The sequence below is a fragment of the Epithele typhae genome (assembly GCF_022376455.1).
Source record: "Epithele typhae strain CBS 203.58 chromosome Unknown BXZ73scaffold_53, whole genome shotgun sequence".
NCBI classification, from domain to species: domain Eukaryota; kingdom Fungi; phylum Basidiomycota; class Agaricomycetes; order Polyporales; family Epitheliaceae; genus Epithele; species Epithele typhae.
In genome coordinates this window covers 79383-104688 of record NW_025954244.1, presented here as the reverse complement: position 1 = coordinate 104688, position 25306 = coordinate 79383, and the positions used below count along the sequence as shown (strand labels likewise).

The following is a 25306-nucleotide window of genomic DNA, read 5'->3' as shown; positions in this document are numbered from 1 at the left end:
TTGGCAATGCGCGAGCGTTGACGGTGCACGCGGTGCGCGTTGGTCGCGCCGCGGGCGGGGTTTGGGCAGCGCGGGCCCGGCGGCGCGTCGACCGCTGGCGAATCGTCGGAACACCGTGCACACGAGCGGACGTGGCGGAGCATGAGGCGTTGGGGAGGTGGCCTTATCGGCGCGCGACTCGCCCGCGTGAGTGCGCGCACGCACGCACGCACTCCTCGCGACCAGGCCATAGAACGCCCCCCGTCTAAGGTCTGAGCGGGCGCGGGAGGGGGGCTTTGGGCCGGGGTGGGAGCCTCGTCGCGCGCACTACTGCCTCCGACGCCGTGGCGGGCGCGCGCTTGCCGGTGGCCAGGGAGATTGGGTGAACCGGGGAATCTGGCGGGTCCAGCCGTGGGCGCGCGGGCGTGGGGAGCGGCGATTGGGCGCGCGGAGAAGAGCGGGATGGGGCGCCGGCTATGGGGAGGGGGAGGCTCGGGTGACGCCGGGAGTGGCCTGGCGGTTATGAAGGTACAGGTGAGCTGGTTGTGGGGGGCGCAGCAGGGAGGGGGATGCAGGGACGCACCGCGAGCTCCAGCCCATCTCCGCGCAGAGGAGGACGGGCGGCAAGGAAGGAGGACGATCGATGGTGGCCGGGGAGCACATACGGCAAGCCGCGCACGCACCCTCGGTCCGGAGAGGCCCTTCTCGATCTCCGGCGGACCTTGGCGCGACGTCATGCTGGCCAGCATAGGAGCGCGAACCGCGGTGGGTGGGCGGAGAGAGGAGGGCCGCGAAGCACGAAGCACGAAGCACGAAGCACGACACGCGCCCGGCGAGGACGTGATGCGTACGGGTACAGAGGACGGGCGCGGGTGCACAGCGACCGTGGCGACGGCGCGCGAACTCTCGCTCGACGTTCGTAATGGGCGAGGAACGTCGGAGTCGCCGGCGTGTCGCCGCAGCGAGAACGGCGTGTGCAAAGCCCTGGCAAGTCTCGTCGCGCAGCGTGCCTTCCGTCCGCGTGCAGCCAGTTCCGAGCCCGGGTGGATGGCGGTCGAGTTCATGTTCGTTGTTCCGAAGGCGGTGGCCGTGTGTCGGCTCCGATTCGTGCACAAGCCGGGGTTCGCTGGGAATTCGACGGGTGCAATGGCCGCTGGGGAACGCAAGGGCCTGATTCTGCAGCAATCACCTGTCTCTGTGATGCGAACAGGGCGAGGAACGCGGCACCATTCGAGAAAATGGCCGGAAAACGACCCAAAGAACCACCGATCCGGCCCACGTTGCTCATTAAGCCGCCTTTTGAATATCCGCTCGCTCTGACCGCTCATTCCTGTTTGGGAGTCACCGGACGGGTCGGCGAGGACGTCGAGGTGCCTTTGGCGCGGCCATGTGGATGGACCTTCCTGCAATTGAGTTGTAGCATCAGCTATCAATATATCAAGGCTAAATCCCTTCGTTCCAGGGTGCTCAGACCAACGTAGTAACATACCCGTCGTAAAGCGGTGCACTACATCGCCAAGAGCCGCAAACACGTCAAACGTGACCCCGTCGGAGGCTTTGCTCTGGGTGGAATGGAAGGTTGAAACGTTGACGTGAGTGATGATCGTTATTAAATTATGAGACCGACGCACCGGGAGAAGGAGTGGTATCATCTCGCTTCTGGTTGTATGGTTCGCTGAAAAAGCAAATCGAAACCCCCGAGTGACGTCGCATGCATACAAAAGGTAAAGAGAGTTCTGAGTAAGACTTCCATCACGGAAGAGGACGGAGAGGACCGGGTGGGCGTTTTGTCGGACAGTGCATGTTGGTTGGACGTCTACGTGAGAGGCTCGCCAGATTCATCCGATCGTTGAATGAGCGTCGCTGCAGAGAAGGAATGCACCAGGATATGTCGCTATGTCAACGATTGCATTGGTGGTATGTCGGCGGTTCGTGGGTCGCATGCCATTGAGGGGGTAGAGGAAATGATTGAGGGCTCTTGCTTTCAGAATCATGGCCTGTATGTAAGTAGAGGGGTTTCTTTGGCAGAAAACTCGAGATCTTTACGGTGAGCACACGTAGTGAGAAGTTACTACTCGACCAACAAGCTCCTCACAAAATCAGTTGAAACTTGACGTACCGTTGTGGGCCCTGGAGCATATACACCACCCTCAACTGATGCGATATATTTATAGGGTAACTGGGGTGGTTCCAGTACTGGCGTCTTGCGTGCTTTGAGACTCGCGGTTGACGTTGACGATGAAGTACTGGCGGGTGACAGGTCGCTGGGGGCTCCGGCGCCTCCGTGTCCTGTGAGGCTGTGACCTGACACGGTTATAGTGTTACGCGGTTGTGACCGGACGCGTCCACTCGCGTCCACTCAAGTGTCTCGTGCCCTCATCTTCACCTCTTGCACTGTCATCTCTTCTCGAGCTCCTCAGACACCATGTCTCTCGTCACGATACGGGTATGCGCTCTACATGCCTAGAAATTCCGCAATGCTCACGTGGACAACTCAGAACGTCGAGTTCCTGAACAACCCCGCCCGATTCCTCGATCCATACCACTTCCGTGTAACATTCGAGTGCATAGCTCCCCTTCCAGAAGGTACCTCTCTTACCGAAATCCAGTCTCACTGTTCTCAAAGCTCATTGCTCACGCAGATCTGGAGTGGCGGCTCATATACGTCGCCTCCCCCGGCAACGAGGAACTCGACCAAGAACTCGATGACTGCTTGGTCGGACCTGTCCCAGTGGGCGTAAATGCGTTCGAGTTCGAGGGCTCGGCACCAAACCCGTCCAAAATTCCTCCAGAAGATGTGATGGGCGTCGCCGCCCTTATTCTCACCGGGTCGTACAAGGAGCAAGAGTTCGTGCGCGTTGGCTACTACCAGAACACGGAGTACGACAACGAGGAGATGAAGGACGCACTGCCAGAACCCATCAGGTTCGAGCGGTTGGTCCGAGACATCAACCAGAAGCCGAGGGTGACAAGGTTCCAAATTAAGTGGTGAGTGTTCTGTTAGTGTATCGTGCACGCGTGTATCCACAAATCAAAGCCGGTCTCCCCTTCACCATTCACATCCCCCCTTCGCTGCCTCTTCCGATCTCCTTCGTGTGCAGTCGGAGCGTTTGGACCATCCATTGACTTCTCCTTCGCAGGGATGTGGCACCTCCCCAGGCAAATTCTGCAGTGGCGGCTGGCGCAGCAAATTCTGCTGCAGTACCTTCGGCCGACGACATGGACGATGACATGGACGGCACCTCATGATATTGACCTATTGTACACGCATGGCTTTCGGACTGCTTTCCGTTCGTGATCGGGCTTTAGCATCGCTATCCGTCTATGTAGCTCACCTGTTTGTTTACCTGATAGCAATTGAACACGTGTTTTGGGATGCTTGAGTGGCGAAGTTCTGCGCCACTGATCTCGAAAGCCCGCTTGGTCTGCGCTTGGTCGTACTGTGAGGAAGCCTTCGTATAAGAAGTTATGTGGATCTATGGTTGTTGTTCCACTCACCGTCTAGCTCCCTGCCTACCTTGCCACTGCACCACTACTGCGGCTCCGCTATGCATCTCGTTCGGATCCTATGTCTGCTGAAGATATTCACCTTTCTCGCTACCATCAGCTCACGACGTCAGCCCAGACAACCCAGTGAACCCGTGTTGAGTCAGTCGTGCCATCTTTCTATTACCACGGTCACTAATCGACTCGACACGCTCAGAACATGGTCGATAGCGACTCCAGTGTCCGTGACACAGAACAAGGGTGCTACATCGATGTTCAGAAATACGAACCGCCAACGAGGGTGGTTGCCATACAGGATGCTTGTACGCAGGGATGACGCTGTAACCAATATAGAGATAAGATGGCCGGATCGTAGGCAATATGTGCGAACAGGAGACTACAAACTTTCCGTCGGCGAAGGGGTGAACATTGGGTGGCCGATATCGCAGCGGACTCCAGCACCGCGGACTCCTCCACCTGCTGCTTCGTCATAACCTCAACAACGACCTCCATCCTCCTGTAGTCCTTCTCCAGCACGCGCAGCTCCGCACGGAGCCGCTCGTTCTCGTCCACGAGCTCCGGCTCCCGCGCCGCGCGCCGGCGCACCTCGTCGTCCGTGCGCGCGTCGCGCCCCGCGAGCACCTCGCACTGCGCGCGCCAGCGCGCGGCCTCCGCCTCGAGCAGCCGCACGCGCTCGTCGTACGCCGCGCGGAGCATCGCGAGGCCGTCGCGCGCCTGGCCCTCGGCGACGGCGGCGCGCTCGGCGAGCGCGTTGTTCTCGCTCGAGACCGCGCTCGCGTGCGCGGACGCGGTGCCGTACAGCTCGCGGAAGAGGTCGCGGTCCTTCTCGGCGTCGCCCTCCGCCGCTGCAGCTGCTCGTTCTCCGCGCGGAGCTGGGAGAGCTGCTGGTCCCACTGCGCGGGGGTGGGCTCCGCGGCCGCTGGCGCGTCCGTGGCCATGTGGAGTCGGCGGGTTTCCTGCGCGCGAGAAAACTGTGGCGTCAGCGGGAGTGGACGATTCGGTGGGGGCACACAACCCACGGTTCTCCTTGGGGAGTTGCTTGTGATATTCCTGTGTATCTTCAGTATGCCCTTTCGATGCACGGAGGGGAGAGCGCGCAGTCTGAACTCCGCTGGTGTTGCGTGAGAGGTGGTGGGAACAAAATTGCGCTGTGCTGGAGTCGAAGAACCGTATTCTCTAAGCGCCTATCAGTTGCACTGGATGTGGTCACGCGTCCATGGCCATGGGCGCTTCAGAAGCGATCCTTTGCTCCATCTCCCATCCCACTTCGCCGGTCCACTTCTTTAGCCACCACTCCACCTGCTGCAACGACACCAGCAACGCGACCCTGTGTATCGAAGGAGCATGAGACACGGTGGCCATATGGTCCTTGGAGGGCAACTACGTGAACGAAGAGTAGAAACCATGTGAGTCTACCCGGTATGTCGCCGAGTGCCTCGCCCATATGTACCTGAACGGCCTTCATCGACTTCGTGTCATTCAAGAGGTCAGAAGGGCCTGCCGGACCCCCTTGCTGTCTTCAAATGTTCCATATGAACGGCTCCGGGCCGGACACCACGAGCTCAAGTCCTCACCTCTCAGTTGAAATCGAGCGATTGAGTAAGTGGCCGGCTTCAAGCCATTCATTCGCGTCGATGGCTGTGTCTCACAAGCCCCCAGCTTCCTCGACAGGGTGTCATCTGACGACTCAACGCCCACAGCAATCCCCCGGCCCGCCCATGACGATCGCGCCGCGCCCTGGTGTCCCCGCCGCCCGTGATGCGTACGCGGTCAGATGACGCCTGCGACCGTCAGGGCCCCCCTCTCCTCCTCCCAACATGCGCAACGCCCCCACAGGCCCTCCCCGACATTCCCCCGCACTCGGGCTCGTGCGCGCCGGAACGCGCCTCGACCCGCATGCTAAGTAGCACGGCGGGCGGCCGCACGACGCCCCGCGCCCCTCCCGCCCTTTACCCTCCTCTCCCCGACCTCCATGACGCGACACTCCTGGAGCCGCGCCGCGTCGCTCGGCGCGGGCGCGCTCCTGTTCGCGCAGCTTCACGTGCAAGGCGTGTTCGGCCTCGGGCAGGACAGCTGCGTCGCGTTCACATCCTCGCCCTCCTTGTTCGCCATCGTGAGCGGCGGCAAGGCGGCCCCGATCTTCCTGTCCGAAGACGAGTGGCCCGGGGTGCAGCGCGCGGCGAGCGACTTCGCGTCGGACATCCTCGGCGTCGCGGGGGTGAAGCCGTCGCTGATGAACGTCACGGCCTCCTCCACCTCCTTCCCAAGCTCTACTCCGGTCCTCATTGGCACGCTGGGGAAATCGTCGCTGATCGACGCGGTCGTCAACCGCACAAAGCTCGACGTGTCGTCGATCGAGGGGAAGTGGGAGGCGTTCATGTCCGCGGAGGTGGCGAATCCGTTGCCGGGGATCCAGAAAGCGTACGTCATCGTCGGTTCCGACAAGCGTGGGTCGATATATGCGCTGTATGAGCACTCGGAGCAGTTCGGTATGTGTTCATGCTTCTTCTGTGCGTGTTTGGCGGAGGTTGAGTTGTCCATCCAGGCGTTTCTCCTTGGTATTGGTATGGCGATGCATTCTTCACCCTCAGCGATTGTCCTAAGCGGGCTTTGCAGGTGGGCAGACGTCCCCACGACAAAGCATAACAACCTCTTCGTCGCTTCGTCCGGATGCTCGCACGGCACACCGACTGTCAAGTATCGTGGAATCTTCCTCAACGACGAGCAGCCTGCGCTACAAAGCTGGGCCATGGAGAAGTTTACGAACGGAACGGGAGCATCTTTGACCGGCTCTCCCTTCAACCACTTGTTCTACACCAAACTGTACGTTTCTGGTCCTTTTGCTTTCAACTATCTAACGCGATGGCCGGATCCAGGTTCGAACTCCTTCTGCGCTTGCGGCCAACTACATGTGGCCAGGTATGTACAACTTCCTTCCGAAGTTCCACTTCAGCTTACAGGCTCCGTTAACAGCGCAGTGGAGCAGGTATGTGTATCGCGCAACACGCGATCGCGTTGAGCTCACCTGATCTACTCCTACAGCGCGTTCGGGGTAGACGATAGCCAGAACCAGCCCCTCGCAGACTGGTACGGCATCGTCATGGGTACTAGCCACGAAGAGCCGATGATGCGCTCTGTCCCAGTGGAATGGGGACTCTTCGGTAAAGGCAGCTGGGACTATGGAGGCAACCAAGCTGCTGTCTATGATTTCTGGAAGGGGGGCGCGGAGCGTGCTCGCCCTACGAGAACGTGATCACCATTGGCATGCGGGGGAACGGTATGTGAATCTGACCTGCGTCTACCTTGACGTTGAACTCAACTCAACTTTCTTTTACGAAAGGCGATTGTAAGCAACATCTGCTTATGGCGCAGTTCAGACGGTTTATGATGTGTTGTGCACGCAGTGCCTTTGGAGTCGGAAGGAGATAAGATTACGCTCATGGAGAAGATCGTGAATGATGAGCGCCAGCTGCTCCTCGATGTATACAACACGACCGACCCGACGACCATCCCTCAAGTTTGGACATTATGTGGGTTCGCTTTCCTCTTGTCGTCGTCCTTTACTGATCTTACTTGCAGACAAGGAGGTTCAGCAGTACTACGACGAAGGCATGCCTGTCCCCGATGACGTCATGCTTATGTGGACCGACGACAAGTAAGCCTCTTGAGAAGTGCTTTCTGAGCATGACTGACATGTTTGCAGCTGGGGAAATGTACGACGTTACCCGGTCGTCAGCGAGCGGAACAGGACGGGAGGATCAGGAGTGTACTACCACGTGCGTTTGTTCGATGGACTCCTGGTACTGGCGATTGCTGACAAGTCGAAAGGTGGACTACGTTGGCGACCCTCGCGACTACAAGTGGATCACGAGCAGTCAGATCGAGAAGGTCCGTATCAGGACCGTTTACGCGTGATGATATGGCTCACAAACACTTCGTCAGACTTTCGATCAAATGTCGACCGCCGTTGCACGCGAGGCCACAAACATCTGGATTTTGAACGTCGGCGACCTCAAGCCCTACGAGATGCACACCGAGTTCTTCCTGACATACGGCTACGACGCGACGAAGTGGAACCCGACGAACCTCCGCAGCTTCGTCACAGGCTGGGCACAACGTGAATTCGACCTTTCTGCATCCGACGCTGCCGAAGTCGCGAACATCGTCGCGAACGTCACCCGCCACAACGCTCGCCGCAAACCCGAAATGTGGAACTCGACCACGTACAGCTTGACTCACTATCGCGAGTACGTCCCTTTGCTGCTCATTCCTTGAAAGCTCGTTACTTAGACGTTGCGAATAGGGCGGAGAACGTGCTTGCATCGCTGCAATCTGCCGCTGACGCCGCTTCGAGAATTTACGGCTCCCTTTCCGCTGCGGCGAAGCCGTCATTTTTCGAGCTCGTCTACCACCCGGCGCAAGCGACCTTCACGCTCGCCTCGATGTGGATCTCCGCTGGCATCAACAACCTGCGTGCATCACAGGCGCGGATCAGCGCAAACGAGTACATGGCCCAAGTCGAGCAGCGGTTCGACGAAGACTACGCTCTCGAGGTGGACTACCACGGTCTTTTGGAAGGTATGTGGCGTGGGTGGCCGCTGGGTGTTCCGATGCTGATTCGAAGCGACATAGGGAAATGGGACCACATGATGGACCAGACTCACGTCATGTACTACTACTGGCAGCAGCCTATGGCTAACACGTGTGTGATCAGGATAACAGCGTCGTTCCAGTCACTGACATCACTTTCAGCATGCCATTTGTGACGAAGATGCAGGCCACGAAGCAGGCGCTGTCAGGTGCCATGCGCATTGCAGTGGAAGGGAGCGAGGGAGCATGGTAAGCCTCTCAATCAACGTCCTCGTGCGGGTCAAGCACTGACCTGAAACCAGGCCAGGTGACAACGTCAACAACTGCGCGCAAGGGTACAACTGTGGAAATCCGTCATTGACCCTAGACCCTTTCGTACCCACGGGCAATCGTTACGTGGACGTCGGCGCTGGTGGACCTTCCCCTTTTACGTTCACCGTCTCTAGCAACGCGTCTTGGGTGACGCTCTCTACCACCAAAGGCTCGATATCCACCGACAACAGCGAAGAACGAGTCTTCCTGGGGGTTGACTGGGACAAGATCACCGGAGTGCAAGCTGCAGTCGTCACTATCAAGGCCACTATACCCGGTCAATCGTCCATGTCGGTCCCTGTTACGTTGACCGCAGACAAGACCGTCGTCCCGAGCGACTTCCATGGTGTGTATGACGATGCAACAAGCAACAAGCAGAGTCTGATCCAGTATATTCAGGCTTCGTCGAAAGCGATGGTGCAGTTTCCATCGAGGCGGCTCATGCCATGCGCAATTCCAGCGTCGAGGGCATTGCCTGGACAGAAATCCCTGGCCTTGGTCGCACGTTGTCCGGCATCACTCCATGGCCCCGTGGCGGAGCCGAGCTCAACTTCACCGCAGGCAGCGGCCCGAGCATGTGCGTCCGTCTCTTTCTCTACTCTCCCCCCACGTATCGAATGACGTCTTCTGCAGCGAGTACGACTTCTACCTCTTCAACACGAAGAACCAAGGCGGAAACGTCACCGTCACGACCTTCGTCTCCCCGTCGCTCAACAGCTTGGGCGACAGCCGCCCGCTCGGCATCGCGCTGCAGATCGACAACGGGACGCCCAAGACGACTTACTTCGTGCCCAAAACCGCCGCGGGCCAGGTGACGCCCGCCCCGTGGGGCGGCGCGGACGGCTGGGTCGCGAACAGCATCATCTCAGTGCCGATGGTGCTCCCCGTCCAGCCCGGGGCGCATACGCTGAAGGTGTGGATGATCGAGCCGACGGTGGTGGTGCAGAAGATCGTCATCGGTGCGTGTCTTGCGTTATCTGGGTTTGAGTTACTCTCAGGCCTAACGCTCGTCTCGTAGACACGGGTGGAGTGCAGAAGAGCTATCTTGGTCCGCCAGAGAGCGTGCGTGTGTAAATGGTCTTATAATGATATGTCCATCCCACCCTACTGCGCTATGTGCCCTCCCGGCAATTACTCCCTCAACCACAAGAACGAAAGTCGTGAGTTGCCTATTGCGCTATCAACGTGCATTATCTAAATGTTCTTACAGGCGCTTCGCTATTTAAAAGCGAATAATAAACGTGTGAGCCTGGTCTGGCCCTTTGTGCCACTAGTGTCAGCGGGCCAGAAGACCGAACCTACGATGACCGCGGTCCTGACCTCGATGCAGGGACGGCGTCTGTTGCGGTCCTTGCACGCCACAGACGTCTGATGTGAATGCTACGCAGTCAGCACTGTCCCGCTGACTATCACACGTCTCATGCTACTATATTACACCCCACTGGGCCGTGCACTACACTTTCTCCCTCTCACTGTACCTAAGGATCGCCTCGCAAGCTCCTGTGGGATATTTGCATAGATAATTCTCAAGGTTCGTCCATCATTGCGATCACATCTCTCGTGGCTGATCAGTCTGTAGCCGGTATGCGCTTGCTTGACACCAGCAATGGGCGATTCAAGTGGTGCGACGACCCACGGGAGGAACGCTACGCAGTGCTGTCCCACGTTTGGGCGAAGAAGACGGACGCAAGCGAGGCCTTCATTCCCGAGCAAACGTACAGGACGTGGTCAAGATCCAGAACTCGTGCGCAACGGAAGCCTTCGTTCTCCCCCAGCTAGCGGAGAAGATCCAGAAGGCGTGCGAAATAGCTCGCAACCACGGCTTTCGTTACATCTGGATCGACACGTGTTGCATCGACAAGACCAGCAGCGCGGAGCTCTCCAAAGCTATCAACTCGATGTACAACTGGTATCGCTGCTCGAAGGCTTGCTACGCCTACCTTGTCGACGTTGACGACCGCGAAGATCCCCATTACTATCACTTACTCGGCAGCATCTGGTTCCGTCGCGGCTGGACACTCCAAGAACTCATCGCGCCCCGCAACGTTCTGTTCCTCTCCCAGGATTGGAAGTTATCGGGACGAAGCACCAACTAGCCGACTTCATCGCGGGCCGCACTCGTATCAATGCCAAGATCCTTCGACACGAGAGTACCCTCACCGATGTGTGCGTCGCGGAGCGTATGTTGTGGGCGTCGAGACGACAGACGACCGAAGAGGAGGACAAAGCATACTGTCTCATCGGGATCTTCGGTGTTCACCTCACTCCTATCTACGGCGAAGGGCAACACGCTTTCACCCGTCTACAGCGCGCCATCCTCGAGCAGATTCCCGATCAAAGCATCTTCGCATGGGGAATACGACCTTCCTTTCCCCTTTCGCTCAACAAGCCTCTTCAACGACGTCAGATGACGGTGGCGACCAGCGTACAAGTCAGTGGCTACCAGTCGTCCTACCTTCTCGCGGCGTCTCCTCTGGACTTCGATTGCTCCCTCGACATCATTTCTATCCCTCTACATACCCTTTCCTTGCGCTTGGGCATCCACGTCACATATCCCGACTACACGACTACGTCATACGGCATGCGCACCTCATTCCCCCTCCTTCCATTCTACGACGACAACGGCGCCGAGCTCATGCTGGCCTTTTTGGCATGCGTAGACGTTACGGGACGTCTGATCGCTCTCGTCCTTCGCCCTTCACAATCGCAGTCTTCGAGCGCGGAGATGTTCGTGGGGGCCATGTTCCCGCAAAACAGAACGCAAGTGTCCGTGGACGCGACGCGATTGCACGACACTGGTTCAAGGATCCTCTCGGACTACTATCGCCTCGTTGCACTGCCTGCGACCAGATTCGAAACTCTTCTAGTTAACACAGCTTCGGATGACCGACATCTACATTCATCAGAGCCTACCACTGGAAGAGCAAACGATCTCCCGAGACGCCCACATCCACCAAGCGCTCTGCATACTTCATCCGTCCGAAAGACCGCAAGTTACGCTCGCTCGCTGGTGTACCCCGCTCCTCACCAAGCAAGGCTATTCCGTGTCCCACCTCAACGAGTATCACCTCCGGCCACCTGAGTTTACCCTCTATTACCCCGGTAGCGCGACCGTCAACATCCGAATCGAACATTGCGCATGCGAGAACGGACGCCAAACGGGTCTTCTCCGCGCTGTCTTATCTCCATCATCTCATACACAGCAATCCACATCCCCCTCCGACCACCGCGGCGGATTCCGTTTCACAGGTCCACCAAGGTGCCACGACGACCACATTCAGTCGTGGGATCTTCGCGACGGCGTTGCTACCAAGACGTTCCCTCTACCCTCAAAAGGAACCACAAAACGTCGTCTCCGTCTTACGCTCAGTCTCACGGAGACGGGGCATATCCACTCGAGCAAGACCTACGTTCTGGACATCGAGGTCCTACACCGTTCGATCGATGGCAGGACCGCGTCAGATATCGTATCACACTCTCCGCAAGATGACAACGACTCTGTGGAGCAGCGCTTCGGTAGATCTCCCGGCCAAGAGTGGCACGACCGGTCGCGTTCCCAATCCACAGTCAGAGCGGACCCAAGTTGTGCCTCCGAAGACACACGCCGCCGCGAAGGAACGAACCGCGCTCCTATCACAACACGTTCGCGTTCGGTAGACGGCTTTGTTCAGCGACCGGCGAGGGTGATGAGCCCAGATCCGTTCATCGAGGGCGACATGCATCAGGGTACAAGAAGTGCGACGCCTCCTTCGCCAGACAATGAAGGCATGTACGGTGTCGCACGGCATCACGGTGAGTTCCATCAACAGTGCAACTATAGCTCGCGTTGTCAGTGGCTAATCATGCGGATGTGTGCAGGGGGTTTTCAACGTTCCAACACCGCAGTTAATCATCGACCGTCGGGACGGCAGCGTAACGAGCGGAGGTAACGATTTCACGATGTCAGGTTCACGCATGAAATTGATTCGAGTAACTCTGTACAGAGCTTCAGCGTGGCCTGCGATGCCTTCTGAACACATCGTTGATTTCGTGGATGGAGTCCCACCGGGCCAGGTCGAATCGACCCCTCCTCGGAGGAATAGTTACAACCGCAATGCAAGGAGTCCAGACGGGCGAAGCTCAGAGGTCCTCGGCACAGAGAGGTGGCGTGTTCCACAAGCTTCTTCACGGCATGGTCAAAGCAACGCTCCGCCTGTACCACGGACTTCAGCGCACGCGTCTCGTGCGGTGGCGCCTCCGCATTTTGGGGGGCTGGATCGTCGCTCTGACGGTCGTGCGGGCCAGCCTACGAACGAGCTTCAAAGCCCTCCAGCCTCTCCGCCCGGCTACCACCCCCGAAGAAGCGAAGCTGCGCGGCGGCGGTCACAATCACCCCGTCCACGTGGCGCAAGAACTTCTAGGCCAGAGACGATGGGAGGCGGCCTGCCACCGAGGTGGCCAGAACCTACCGCCGCCGGATCTCCCCAATCCAACTCTCGCTCAGCACCACCTACCTTCCGTCCACATAAAGGTCGCTCCCGCTTCCCGATCAACGACTCTTCAGATGCAGAAGTGGAGACCTATCACACGGATACTTCCGACCCCGACTCAGCCTTACACTACTCTCCCCGCCGTGCAGCCCCCAGTCCGTCTTCTCCACCACGACGCCTCACGGAGAGCCCGCTCCCACGGGTACTTAGCGATGCCGAGTCGGGACGTTCCCGAAACACGAGCACCACTCCCTCGAGCCAAGCGGACTGGGTTCAGAGCGCGATGGAGAACGAGTCCTTCAGCGTCCAGGAGCGGTATGGTGGGACTTTCTCCCGTTCCAGTGACCCCCCTGCGCACAATGCGGTAGGCTTCAGCGAGACAGTTCCACCCGCACGCACCGCAGTGCACAGCGACGGCGCAGGGTCACTCGTACCACTTCCTCGCGGTTCCGAGAAGCCGGACCTTCAACGGCCAGCGGTGCACATTCCCCATCCCACCTCGTCCGTGACAAGCGACGTCCCCACAGGCCACGCGTCTCCGGAGAACGTATCTCAAGATGGGCGCCGACCGCTCAACACTGGACGCATCGATCACGTCAACGCGACTGGTGCCACTCCGCCTGAAGTCTCCTCTCAGATCCCGGGTGCCACTTCGCCAGCCTCGCGAGGACCGAGACGGCCACCAGGTATCGATGCGCGGCCACCACATGAGGCTTCGAACACTCCCAAAGACAAGAAGCGAAGCTCGCTGCGGGGAGTTATGATGTTCTGGAAGAAGAATGGCACTTGAGACACTGTTTTATTATATCGAGTGAAAGGTCGCGCGCTCAAGCCGACGTAAATAGAGGGCCGTACGAGGATGAATGGACCAGAGGTTTTGTGTACGCACAAGTTGGGCGGCCGCATGTCGTTCGTATTTCGGAGAATGTCATTTCCACAGGATCGAACCAAGCGCTCTCAGCTCTCTCGCCTGTCGGTTTACCACGCGCGACGAATTTCAACTTGGCACCCGCTGCTGAGTTGTCTCCGTCAGTCCCTCTACCTCTTGACCGGCCTCCTTGTATATGTGAAGCCTGGGCGGATCCTGTCCTCCTTTGATGGTCTTGATAACCAAGACATTGCAAATCGACGCAAATTTCGGCCAGGCACGCGCGCCCATGCGCCCACAATGAGTCTTCTTTCCGCCACCCTCATCAGCCGACGATATTCCTCATTCCCACCGCAGGCCGCATCCACATGGTCCAAAGCCCAATGATCTGTGCGCGCTCTATTGGGTGTTCTTTGCGTAGCGCGACCATGCTAGTCTCTGCCGACAGGAGGTCAAACGATCGCGCTCAAGTTGTGAAATTTACCACTACCAGGGTGAGCGGTTTAAACTTATGCTCGCTCTCTGCCAACAAGTATACACGTCTGATGCATTTTCCAGTTTTGATTTGGGAAGCCCGTGAGCCTGGATGTCTAGAAGAAAGGCGTCTAATTCATCATGTCTCGAAGAATCACTGGATGAGGGCGCATGGGAGCCATCTTGTGAAAAGCCTCCGTGTCGACTCAGTGCCTCTTATCCTCGACCGCTCACTCGATTCTGCACGCCTTGCCCCTGTCTCCAACTTGCATCCCCCCGTCTACTCGCCTGAGGGCCCGTCTCTTTAGTCAGTACTGCCCATTATGCGACATCCCTCACCGACTCACACGTCTTACAGTCCAGTATGCGTATGCTCGATACCAGCACTGGCCGGTTTTCGGACCAGCTTCATCACCGTCGAGTTCGATACGCCATCTTGTCCCACGTTTGGTCGAGGCGGGAGCACAGCAACTACGTGCCAGAGCAGACGTACGAAGACCTCGTCGAGATTCAGGCGGAATACCCTGCGCCCGATTCGTCCATCCTTCCTCATCTATCCGACAAAGTACAAAAGGCATGCGAGCTTGCCCGCAGCCACAACTTCAAGTACCTATGGATCGACACATGTTGCATCGACAAGACAAGCAGCTCCGAGCTTTCCAAAGCGATCAACTCCATGTTCGAGTGGTATCGCTGTGCCAAGGTCTGCTACGCGTTCCTTGTCGACGTCCACGACGGAGTACTCGACGATCGCTATAGCGGCTTCGTGGAAAGCGAATGGTGGAATCGTGGATGGACCCTTCAGGAATTGATCGCCCCGCCTCATGTCCTCTTCCTGACGAATTCATGGACGCCGTTCGGAACGAAGCAGACGCTGTCTTGGCTCATCACGAGCGCCTTTGGCATCGACGAGAAGGTGCTCCGGAACGAACGGGTCCTGTCTGACGTATGTGTTGCGGAGCGCATGTCATGGGCGGCCAACCGCAAGACCACCGAGGACGAAGACGAGGCGTACTGTCTGATCGGAATCTTCGGCGTCAACGTCACCCCCATCTACGGCGAAGGACAGCACGCCTTCGTCCGTCTCCAACACGCTATCCTCGCGCAAATACCTGACCAGACCTTGTTTGCATGGGGCGGACGGGAGAAGGTCAAACTACCTCTACACGGCGACCCCAAGTTTTTCCACGCCGCCGGAGAAGCGTCTCTGCACGCCGCCGGTCTCGGCGCTGGGTACCCATCCGCCCATCTCCTCGCCTCGTCTCCTCGAGACTTCCACAACTGCAAGCCAAGCTATATGGGCCCGGTCATCAGGTCCATCTCTCAGCATCAGCTCTCCCAAAAGTTGGCCATGGGCCATGTCACATATCCACACTACACTGCAACTTCCTTCGGCATGCGTACTTCCTTCCCCATGCTCTCTTACACCACCGACCACGGCGTGGAGATTAGTCTTGCATTCTTGGCTTGCGAACACATCTCTGGAGCTAGCGAGAACCTCCTTGCCCTTATTCTTCGCCATTCGCCCACAAGCAAGGAGAAATATGTTGGCGTCATCAACCCAAAGCGTCACCCAAACCGCTGGGACTACTCTCAGCAATCGACTCTCAATATCGCACACTCATCCAATCCCCCTGAAAATGACCTTTGTCGCATAGCGATCGTCATGCCGGAGATCGACGTCGATCCCTCGAACTTGGACCAGCGCTCTCCCTATCTCCACTTTGACATCACTCTGGCCGACGTCTTCGTGTCGCAGAGCCTGCCACGTCACGAGCAGACCATCTATGCGGATGCGGTTATTCATCAAGCCCTTTGTTTCTGGCCGCTTGCAAGTATCTCGACCACGGAGCGCCCCCTGAAGGTGTCTCTCGCGCCGTGGTGTCGACCACTGCTCGAGCGGACGGGATACGCGATTGTCAACCCGGACGGCAATACGGTCCCATACTTCCGACTCGTCGTCGGCGATCATGAGGTGTACACTCTACAGATCGATCGCTGCGCATGCAATGAGGGGTTCCTGCAGGGCGCCCTTTGCCTCCGTCTCTGGACATCCGCCCATCATATACGCCAACACGGCTCCTTCCGCTTCGAGTCACGACCGTGCAGCGACGATCACATCGCCTCGTGGGCGATCCGTGATGGCATCGCCTCTCATACGATCTCCCTAGCAGACAACGGCCACAAAACACGCTTTCTGCGTCTCTCACTCAGCCTGGCATTTCACTCGTATGACCCCGCTTCTGACGCGGGCACGCACATCCTTGACGTCGAAGTCCTGGGTGGGGCACCTACCGGCGGCCCTACGGGGTCGCCTCGATACCATATTGAAGACCGTATACACGGCGAGTTCACGCCGACGCCTCGCTGGCAGGATACCTTGGTTTCGTCGTCGAATCCAGCGACCGAGAACCATCCAGCACCTCCAGCAGGAAGGCGTCCATCGGCGAGCAATGCCCAGAGGCTGCCAGTCACGCGGAACCAGGAAGCACCCCAGTACAGCGGCCAGGACGACTTCATTGCGCATCAACCCTCCTCGAGGGTCAACTCCGAATCTTCGGCGCACTATCCTGCCGTTGAACTGCACCACGGAGTGAGGTTTCAAGAAGGTAAATCACCACTCTTTCGCGTCACAGTGACGCTCAATGTTGAATGCTGCTTTTTCACCGGAAGAGCGACCCCACACTGGGCACTCGTCTGGCAGCGACGCCACTTTCGGTAGCGCTAGAAGCTCGAGCTCGGCGCACGGAAGGTTCGTTGGTTTCCATGCTCGATCGCTTACTATTTACTCACGTTGACTCTCTTCAAGCAACTCGTCTCAGCAGGTCAGGGCTTACGCTAGGCAGGACTCAGAACACCGCGAACGTTCTGGGCTCGGTCCGCCCTCGGGTCCTGCCGCTTTCGAGGGTCGGAGACATAGCTTTGTGACGGCGGGATCCCCAGACGCGCAGTCTTATGCGGGCGCGATAGCGCAACCCGAGGAATCGTTCGATTCTGCCCCCATTCCAAGGCCCCTTGATCACGCACAAGAACCGGCGCCCTCTTATCAAAACTGGAGCAGAGAGCCCAGCGACCAGGCACCTTTTTCACATACTCCTCACTCCTCCACCGCACCACATCATCAGTATACTTCGGGCAGTTCCAGCTCTGGCGAACCCTTGGATCAACAGCCTTTGCTTTCGAGGAACCTCAGCTCGAACTCCGCAGACGCCCGCGGTTCCCAGACTGTATCTCGTTCCGATTCGCGCTCTCGACCTGCAGCTGAGCTCTCTCATCAAGCGGACTCATTGCAGTCGCATATTTCCGAGCACGCGTCATATCCCACCGGGTACTACAGTCAGCCTGGGTTCCCCGACGCCAACCTCCATGACCGAGCTCACACCTACTCTCACCCTCAATTTCACGCGGACGCACAACCTGGCATACCTCCATCAGCGATGCAATACTTGAATCAAATGGAGCGTTTCCTGGCATCCATAGGATATGCCGTGGTCCCAGTTCCTCCATATCCGCCCGCAGAGCCCCCTTATGACCCCTCGGAGCAGATCCTCCCCCAGCGAGATCTCGCGCCCGAGCACCAGCGCGCGACGATGGACTCGCCCGAGCCGCTGCCGTCGAGCAGCGCTGCTCAGTCCGCGTGGTACCCGCGCACGCCGCGTATCAGGGATCTCTCCATGGACGGGCAGGCAGGACCTGCACCCGCTCACCCGGCGCCCCCCTCCTCCACCGCGCCGCCCCATCGCTACTCCCATTCCAACCCTGTCCCTCCACCACGGAATCCTACGACCATGCCTGGGGAGTTCCCTCGGGGCCATGCCCTCTCGGTTGCATGGACTAGTGCGGCATCTGACCTCGCGTACCTGCCCGGCGCCGCTGTCCCCGCACCCACAGGCCCACAGGGCCCCCAGCGTCGACGTCTACCAACGCGCGGCGATACGCTCGTCGCGGAGCTCGACCCCGACGCGACCCCTCGCCCCCGTATCATAAACGATGTCGAGGACCGCGCCGCCGGACCGGAGGGCGCACGGGAGATCAGTGACAGTTCGCGGCGGCCGCCCAACGCGCCAGCTCAGGTTCCCGTGATGAGCACGTCTTTCTCGGACGCTTCCCCTATGCCTAGGCCTGCTCAGGCTGCCCCCGGCGCGAACCCTCCTCCGGACGCAATGCCGCGTGTGAGAGAGCGGGCCAATGGTCATGGTCGCTCGGTGAGCGAGGGAGTTATCCCGACTGCGGAAGATCTTGCTTACGCGGAGAGTAGCAGAAGTAGGGCGTCGAGGAATTCCAGCTGGTTCCAGAGGGTACTAAGCTGGCGCGAGGGACGGGGTCCACGTCAAGGAACTGATGGTCGGTAGCTCGGAGATAGGGTACGATTATGCTTGACCCTCGGATGTACATTGTATCGTTAAGAGCATATCAGAGATGTTTTTGACTCACTTGGACTGCCTCGCAAGTGAGCATGCGTCAAAATACTGTACAATATTGCGCAGGGATGCGGCCAACCCAAGTTGCACGGTGCCTCGTGCCGCATGCGATCTCACACCATGATTCATGAGTTTCCCTGTCATTACTTTGTACTCATACTCTACAAGTCTACTGTAGCTCCGACCAAGTCTGGATATCCACGGCGATCTGCCCCGGAAGCTCGGCATGCCCGGCGCGGGGTTCAGCACAGGAAGGCGGCTCCCGGAGCCTTGCGTAGGGTACGAGCGTGAGCGCGACTGGTGACTAGAGGCGGAGAAGTTGTTGAGCTAGTTCTCGGCGAGGTTGAGTGTGCTGGCGTGAGTCCGAGGATCGACAGCTGTCGTTCTCTCGGCAGTGGTGGTGACTGCTTACCCGCTGCATCTCCTGGACCGTCGGAGACTCAAGGACGACCGCCTCGTCCCAGCGAACCGAGGTTGCACTGCTCGTTCCCAGGCCACAAGAGCCCTTCTCGATGACCGACCAGCGCGACCAGTTTCATCGATCGTATTCGTGACTGTCAACGTTAGCCGCTGGAGGGGTTCCATGGCGGTCGGGTGCGCGTATCCCACTGCTGAGGGTCGCCGCGGAGCCTGTGCGAGGCAAATGACCGTGTCGACGGCCTCTCCGTGCTGTAGAGCATGCAATTCAGTGACCTCTTCAATATCATCATCATCCAACAAACGCCAATCCAGTCCCCCGCGAACTTGTGGGACCAGCAGCGTCGATGGCGACGCCACCCGCCTGCCCCATCGCAGTGCGCACGATCCGCTCAATGCGGTCGCTCGCGCGGATGACTAGCCAGGCGCACCCGAACCGCGCATACAACGACGCCGCAGTTTCGACGCCGGTGCGCTCTCCGCCGATTGACAGCGTTCGAAGGCGCACGCTCGCGAAACGGTGGTAGCAGGGGACCGCTGCCCTCGACGACACGGCTCCCCACCATCTACGACGCGCGCGTGAGTTCCTCCACGAGCTCCGTCGCACGCAAATGTGACGCACACGTCGCGGCTGCTGGAGGGTGGACCCTCCTACAAATGAGGCAACACCACGGCCCAGGTCGCGTTGTCCCAGGAATCACCGCTTGAGCCGTCCTAAGGATGCTGTTGGCTGCGCGCTCAACCGACTGGGTAGACGCGGCCTGCAGCGCGGCCTCAAGACAGATGTGCGCAGCAGGACTCCACTTTGGGGAATGAACGATGGGTGGGGCGAGGACGCAGGAGAGCACGTGGTATGATACACAAATACTCACCGGGGTGGGGGCGGGGGCGGTGAACGCGAGTGGGCAGATGTAGACTCGCAAACCAGTCGGTCGGGATTCTCCTCACCTTTCTCCCGATCGGGGGGATATCTATGTGGCGTGATGGGAACAGCGGAGTTCGAAAGGCAAGGAGAATCCCATACCGACTGGTCAAACTGGTCGCCCGTTTGGCAGGACCGCTCAAAAAGGAAGTCGTACCTGAAGGACTTAGAAAAATCGCGCTTTCAGCACTCTGCAGACATCTTGGTGCGCGGGCGCCTCCCCGTAACTCACCCGCGCGCCATGTCCGCACGCTCTGGTTACTCCTGCGCGCTGCACTGGCATTCACAATCTGTGTAGGTGAGTTGATGCACATGTATATAGGGTGCTAATAGTGCTCCTCAATGTTCACAGACTGTGACGGAAGGCTCTTCCTTGTTGGCAAACGTGACGTCTCTTGCTGCAGCAACGGCGATGACAGTAGTAGATCCACGCTCCCCATTGCTGTCGTTCAAGTACGCACTATCGTCGTGGGTGTTGCGTGAGAACGCGCTTGCGCTGCAGCTCTTCGTACACACCCACGATCTCCCGGTGCTCATCCGACCCTACCTTGTACTCCGTCACCTCCGCGACGACCTTCAAAGCCCCACTGTCCTTCAGGCGCCGCTGCAGCTCCTTGCTCTGCTCGTCCTCCGACATGTCGTACAGGAACGCAGCCGCGATCCCCGTCGCGAGGTTCTCCGTCGGGAGCCCGTACCCACGCGCCATCTCGTACGGGCCCAAGAGCCTGTCCGCGCGCGCGAGCTTCCCGAGCGGCTCGCGCCCGACATGCGCAACTTCGTCATCCCGCACGGGCGCGTTGGCGAAGCGGCCGAAGACACGCTCGACGTACGTGGGGTGCTCGCGCGGGTCGAACCCGTGCTTGCGGACGAGCGCCGCGCTGGCCTCGCGCTTGAGCGCGCCCCGCACGGGCGCGTCCGCGTCCGCGACGGTGGTGTCGATCGTCGCGAGGAGCTTGAGCGCGCCGAGGTGGGCGGCGAGCGCGTGCCCGCGGTTGGGCGTGAAGAGCTGCGCGCAGGACGCACACAAGTCGTCGCGCGGACCTCAGTGGCTCTCATTGACGTGACCAAGAGGCCGCACCCCACTCAAGATCAGCATACCCGCATACTGCGATGACTTTCCTCGGCGGCACCTCGTCATCCTGTCATCCCCATGGCTGGACATCCCCATGGTGCTTATACCCTCAGCCCTCCAGGCGGACACCCGCTCGAATCCAACACTCCACGCACGCCATGTACCATAGCAATGATTTCACTACGATGTACATTGACTGTCCCGAGATTTTCATGCTCAATCCCCACCCGATTCTGCACCCCTTGCCTCCTCCACCCCTTCAAGCAGCCGCCACCAGCGCGTTAGCACCCGGCTCTGACATCGAAAACGGTGATGCAGACCCGCAATTTACTCACAGCTGGTTTAGAATGTACAATTACAACTAGTTACAACAACCTGCACACCGGAGGGAGTGGACTGGAAGGATGTGTACAGGGGAGCTACCGCATCTCCAGAGGCCAAAACGCGCGATTTTTCTAAGTCCTTCAGGTACGACTTCCTTTTTGAGCGGTCCTGCCAAACGGGCGACCAGTTTGACCAGCCGGTCGGTGAACCGACCGCCGAAGGCGTGGCGGAGTTTGAACCGACCGGCTGGATGATCGAGCCTAGGGCAGATGCAGAAGGGCTGGCCGGAATGATTCTGAGGGACCGCGGCTCACTAGAGCTCTGCGTCGGGGAAGGGAGGTCGAAGCGATGGTCTCTGGCTCGAGCTTTATTATTATTATTATTATTATTCTCATTCTATCCCTATGTGTCACATATGTGCGTGTAACTACACAGCTAAGAACGTATCCCGCATTCGTTTGAGTACATGGTCTCTGGCTCGAGCCACCGAAGTCACCTTGCCCTAAACATGGGCACATCACATGACCAATCTGGTAACGGGCGACGGGCGCGTGTCAAGTTGGAACTTGGATGCCTCTCAACGCCGACTACACTCCTGCGCATCCTGCGTAGGGGCGCCGACTTACCTGCCCTCGGAAAACATGACGCATTGGTCTGTGCCTTCCACTCCCATCAGGCATGAGCGCTCATGCACCGACATTGCGTCGTCGACTGCAGAGTCCAGCCGTCGTGTTACCAACACTTCGCTGCTTGTTCACGCCTTTTGCTCAACTCCTACTTATCCCCTCGGACTTTCCAGGTGCCTTTTCCGTCTAGAGACCTTATTATCTCTTTGGTCTTTTGTCATGGAGCGAAGCGGCCGTGGGCACTAGGCAAGGCTTACTCGGACGGTGACAGCACACCATGCAGTTACAGGCTACTTCCAGGCCCCCTGTGCGGTTTGATGTCTGTGGAGCTGCCTTCTAGCCCGTGAGTTGCCACGGAACTAGCGCATGTCCTGGCGTGTGTGGGCGGTCTAAGTCCATCAAACGTTTTCAGCGCTGACCGGTGACCGATGCAGGTCTTCTCACGGCTTCTGCGGTCGGTCCCTCCAACTCCGTGGCACCCGCTTCCATTCACCGCAACTTGCGAGAAACTCGGGCCTTGTGGTGAGGAGTGCAAAAGACACCGCTTTCGACGATGTCACCAGGGCTCAAGATCGATGACCTGACCAGTATATATGAACTGGAGCATCGAACCTGTGCGTGGCCTCCTGTGGCCCTTGCCCTCGCTGACGGGGCCGTCGTGTCACTTCTTGACGCAGGCATGTTGGCAGCACTTCCTGACAGCGCAGACGTTGCATCTCCCATCTGTTTAGGTTCAGTCCCGGGAGGTGGACCAGACTTCTGATACGAAGGATTGCTCGGCGTTCCGGTCTATCCGTCGAGCTTTACTTAAGTCCTAGACACTCGGAGACCTCCACCCTCGAATCTCGGTTGCGCACGTACCACTCCCCTCAGTCACTCTCTACCCGTCTTTCCGGGGGTGCCAAGGCTCACTCTTTCTGCGACAACAAACGTGGTTATCTGACTGTGAGTATCAGTAGCCTTTTCATGCGTTTCTTCGACCCATCCGAGACGTAGATGCGCCTCCTTGAGACCGAAACGGGGAAGTTCGAATGGTTTAGTGAACCCCACCTAGTCCGTTACGCCATACTATCCCACGTGTGGTCCAAGAAGACGGATGCCGATTACACCCCTGAGGAGACATACGCAGACGTTGTCAAGGCGCAATCTACGCATCCCGACGACACACTCTCCCATATCTCCGAGAAGATCCAGAACGCTTGCAGAGTCGCGCTAGGGGACGGCTTCCGATACATCTGGATCGACACTTGCTGCATCGACAAATCCAGCAGCGCCGAGCTTTCCAAAGCCATCAACTCAATGTTCAATTGGTATCGCTGCTCTAAGATTTGTTATGCCTACCTCGACAAGGATTTCAAGGAGCCCTTCCATCCGGACGAAATCCTGAAGTGTGTCTGGTTCAGACGTGGGTGGACCTTACAAGAACTCATCGCCTCTCGCCTCGTCGTCTTCATCTCGAAATCGTGGGGACTCCTCGGCACGAAGCATGGTCTGGCCCCCTACATCGCCAAGGGCACCGGGATCAGCATCGAGGTACTGCGCCATGAACGACAACTCGCTGATGTCAGCGTGGCTGAGCGCATGTACTGGGCTTCCACGCGCACGACGACCGAAATGGAGGACGAAGCGTACTGCCTGATCGGTATCTTCGGGGTGAACATGATGCCCATCTATGGAGAAGGGGCGCACGCATTTGCACGTCTACAGCGCGCCATTCTCGAGCAAATCTCCGACCAGAGCATTTTCGCGTGGGGCCTGCGATCGGGCCTCCCCTTGACTATAAAGCGTCCTGAATCCAATCGCCTCATCCAGCTCCCCGTCCAACTCAGCAACTCCCCCGCATCATCTCTGCTTGCTCCCTCACTCGCGGACTTCCACCTCAAGTCCCCTCTCGAAATCGTCAGCATCGATGAAGACTCTCTAGCGTCCCGGTTGGGGCTCTCCGAGATCCCGCGCTCAGAGTACTCATTCACACCTCACGGGATGCGCGTCTCTTTCCCTATCAGCACCTGCTACGACAAAGACGGCAACGAGCTCCGTTTAGCGTTCTTAGCCTGCCAGGACTCGCAGAAGCAGCTTATGGCCCTCGTCCTCCGCCCCAGCGCCAAGTCGAAGCAGCACAGTATGGACATGTTCGTCGGCACGATACCCCCTTTCCGTGACAGTTTCCAGGTCAACGTGGACGAAAATCATCTCAGCCATACCATCTCCCAAGTCTTCCATGGCTACTACCGTATTGTCAGCATCACCGATGAACAGCTCGCGCCCTTCGTAGCCAATGCTCCACCTCAGGTCAAGCGTATCTACCTCCCCTACACCCTCTCCCCCGACGATCACCTTCTACACCGCGACGCACCCACCCACGAAGCTCTCTTCGCGAACACCCCACCCTCCCCCCTCTCCGTGCAGCTGGCGCACTGGTGCGCTCCGCTCCTGCAGATGCACCACCTGAACATTAGCGCCACTAGCGCCACCACCGGCCATCCGCTGCGCGAGTTCACCCTCACGATCCCGTCCTCCTCCCACGCGAACGACAGGGTGACGTTCAGCATCGGCCACTGCGACTGCCGGAACGGGCGCGACCGCGGTGCGCTCCGCGCGCTCGTTTATGGCCCCCGTTGGTCGCTCGTTCAGCCCGCCGCGCGCGACCAGGACAGCCGCCATGCGAACCTGCAGTCATGCGAGACGGACCACATCACGGCATGGGACATGCGCGACGGGGTCGCGTCGAAGACGTTCGCGCTCACCGCGCGCGACCCCAAGGCGGAGAAGAAGACGTACAGGTTCCGGATGACGCTGGGCCTGCTCGACCCCCTCTACATCATCGGCCGCGCGAAAGAGTTCGTCCTCGACATCGAGGTCCTCCCGGGCGGCGAGAGCAGCGACAACATGACGCCAGGGGAGAGGCTCGTGCCACAGCAAGCCAGTGGCCTTCACGGAGATGGCGAACACCGGCCGCGTCCTGCGCGCGAGACGACGATACTCTATCCGGTGGATGCGATCCAGAACGACACCCCCTCGACGGTGGCCAGTACCACCGACTCGTGGTCCCGCCCAACAGGGCAGGCTTACGAGCGAGATAGTACGTCTGTCGATGGACGTGAACCACCTTATACCGATCATCAAGCGATGCAAAAGCGTGCGTGTGTATATCAGCGAGTGTCGACTCAAGCTCACTCTATCTACAGCGGGCCGGGTGCGCCCATCCTCGCCAGCACGCTCTCATATGGCAGGTTATGGAGGAGATTATCACGCTCAACCAAAGTCTGCACGCGGGTGAGGGATTCTCAAACATTGTATGGACTCCAATGATTGCTCATGAACA

The 25306-nt window shown here is 58.7% G+C and overlaps 6 protein-coding genes across 6 annotated transcripts; 4 read left to right on the top strand and 2 right to left on the bottom strand.

Annotated features, from left to right (window-relative positions):
- Nucleotides 1-2456: 2456 nt before the first annotated feature.
- Nucleotides 2457-3228, top strand: BXZ73DRAFT_52007 (anti-silence-domain-containing protein; the record flags this gene model as incomplete). The annotated part of the gene is made up of 3 exons (XM_048020732.1): nucleotides 2457-2565; nucleotides 2622-2967; nucleotides 3120-3228. The coding sequence occupies 3 exons, from the start codon at nucleotides 2457-2459 to the stop codon at nucleotides 3226-3228; spliced, it is 564 nt and encodes a 187-aa protein (XP_047874566.1).
- Nucleotides 3229-3678: 450 nt separating this feature from the next.
- Nucleotides 3679-4848, bottom strand: BXZ73DRAFT_80045 (uncharacterized protein; the record flags this gene model as incomplete). Its single annotated transcript, XM_048023207.1, has 5 exons — nucleotides 3679-3729; nucleotides 3756-3804; nucleotides 3920-4442; nucleotides 4506-4536; nucleotides 4753-4848. The coding sequence occupies 5 exons, from the start codon at nucleotides 4846-4848 to the stop codon at nucleotides 3679-3681; spliced, it is 750 nt and encodes a 249-aa protein (XP_047874565.1).
- Nucleotides 4849-5458: 610 nt separating this feature from the next.
- BXZ73DRAFT_104577 (uncharacterized protein) lies at nucleotides 5459-12045 on the top strand (the record flags this gene model as incomplete). Its single annotated transcript, XM_048015944.1, has 24 exons — nucleotides 5459-5975; nucleotides 6032-6050; nucleotides 6103-6309; nucleotides 6363-6405; nucleotides 6465-6472; nucleotides 6529-6647; nucleotides 6704-6763; nucleotides 6827-6832; nucleotides 6891-7016; nucleotides 7066-7141; nucleotides 7190-7262; nucleotides 7315-7374; nucleotides 7429-7733; nucleotides 7790-8064; nucleotides 8119-8188; nucleotides 8239-8325; nucleotides 8379-8734; nucleotides 8788-8965; nucleotides 9022-9347; nucleotides 9407-9450; nucleotides 10110-10392; nucleotides 10452-11218; nucleotides 11295-11904; nucleotides 11960-12045. 24 exons carry the CDS (start codon nucleotides 5459-5461, stop codon nucleotides 12043-12045), a joined length of 4701 nt encoding a protein of 1566 aa, XP_047874564.1.
- Nucleotides 12046-14563: 2518 nt separating this feature from the next.
- Nucleotides 14564-15757, top strand: BXZ73DRAFT_6473 (heterokaryon incompatibility protein-domain-containing protein; the record flags this gene model as incomplete). The annotated part of the gene is made up of 3 exons (XM_048021769.1): nucleotides 14564-14674; nucleotides 14714-15402; nucleotides 15514-15757. Coding segments are annotated over 3 exons (1044 nt in total), but the record flags the coding sequence as incomplete, so codon positions are not given.
- A 4662-nt stretch (nucleotides 15758-20419) lies between these two features.
- BXZ73DRAFT_104575 (mannitol-1-phosphate 5-dehydrogenase) lies at nucleotides 20420-21332 on the bottom strand (the record flags this gene model as incomplete). Its single annotated transcript, XM_048015943.1, has 2 exons — nucleotides 20420-20965; nucleotides 21306-21332. 2 exons carry the CDS (start codon nucleotides 21330-21332, stop codon nucleotides 20420-20422), a joined length of 573 nt encoding a protein of 190 aa, XP_047874562.1.
- Nucleotides 21333-22977: 1645 nt separating this feature from the next.
- On the top strand, nucleotides 22978-23736 carry BXZ73DRAFT_3247 (heterokaryon incompatibility protein-domain-containing protein; the record flags this gene model as incomplete). The annotated part of the gene is made up of 1 exon (XM_048017821.1): nucleotides 22978-23736. A coding segment is annotated over one exon (759 nt), but the record flags the coding sequence as incomplete, so codon positions are not given.
- Nucleotides 23737-25306: the final 1570 nt, after the last annotated feature.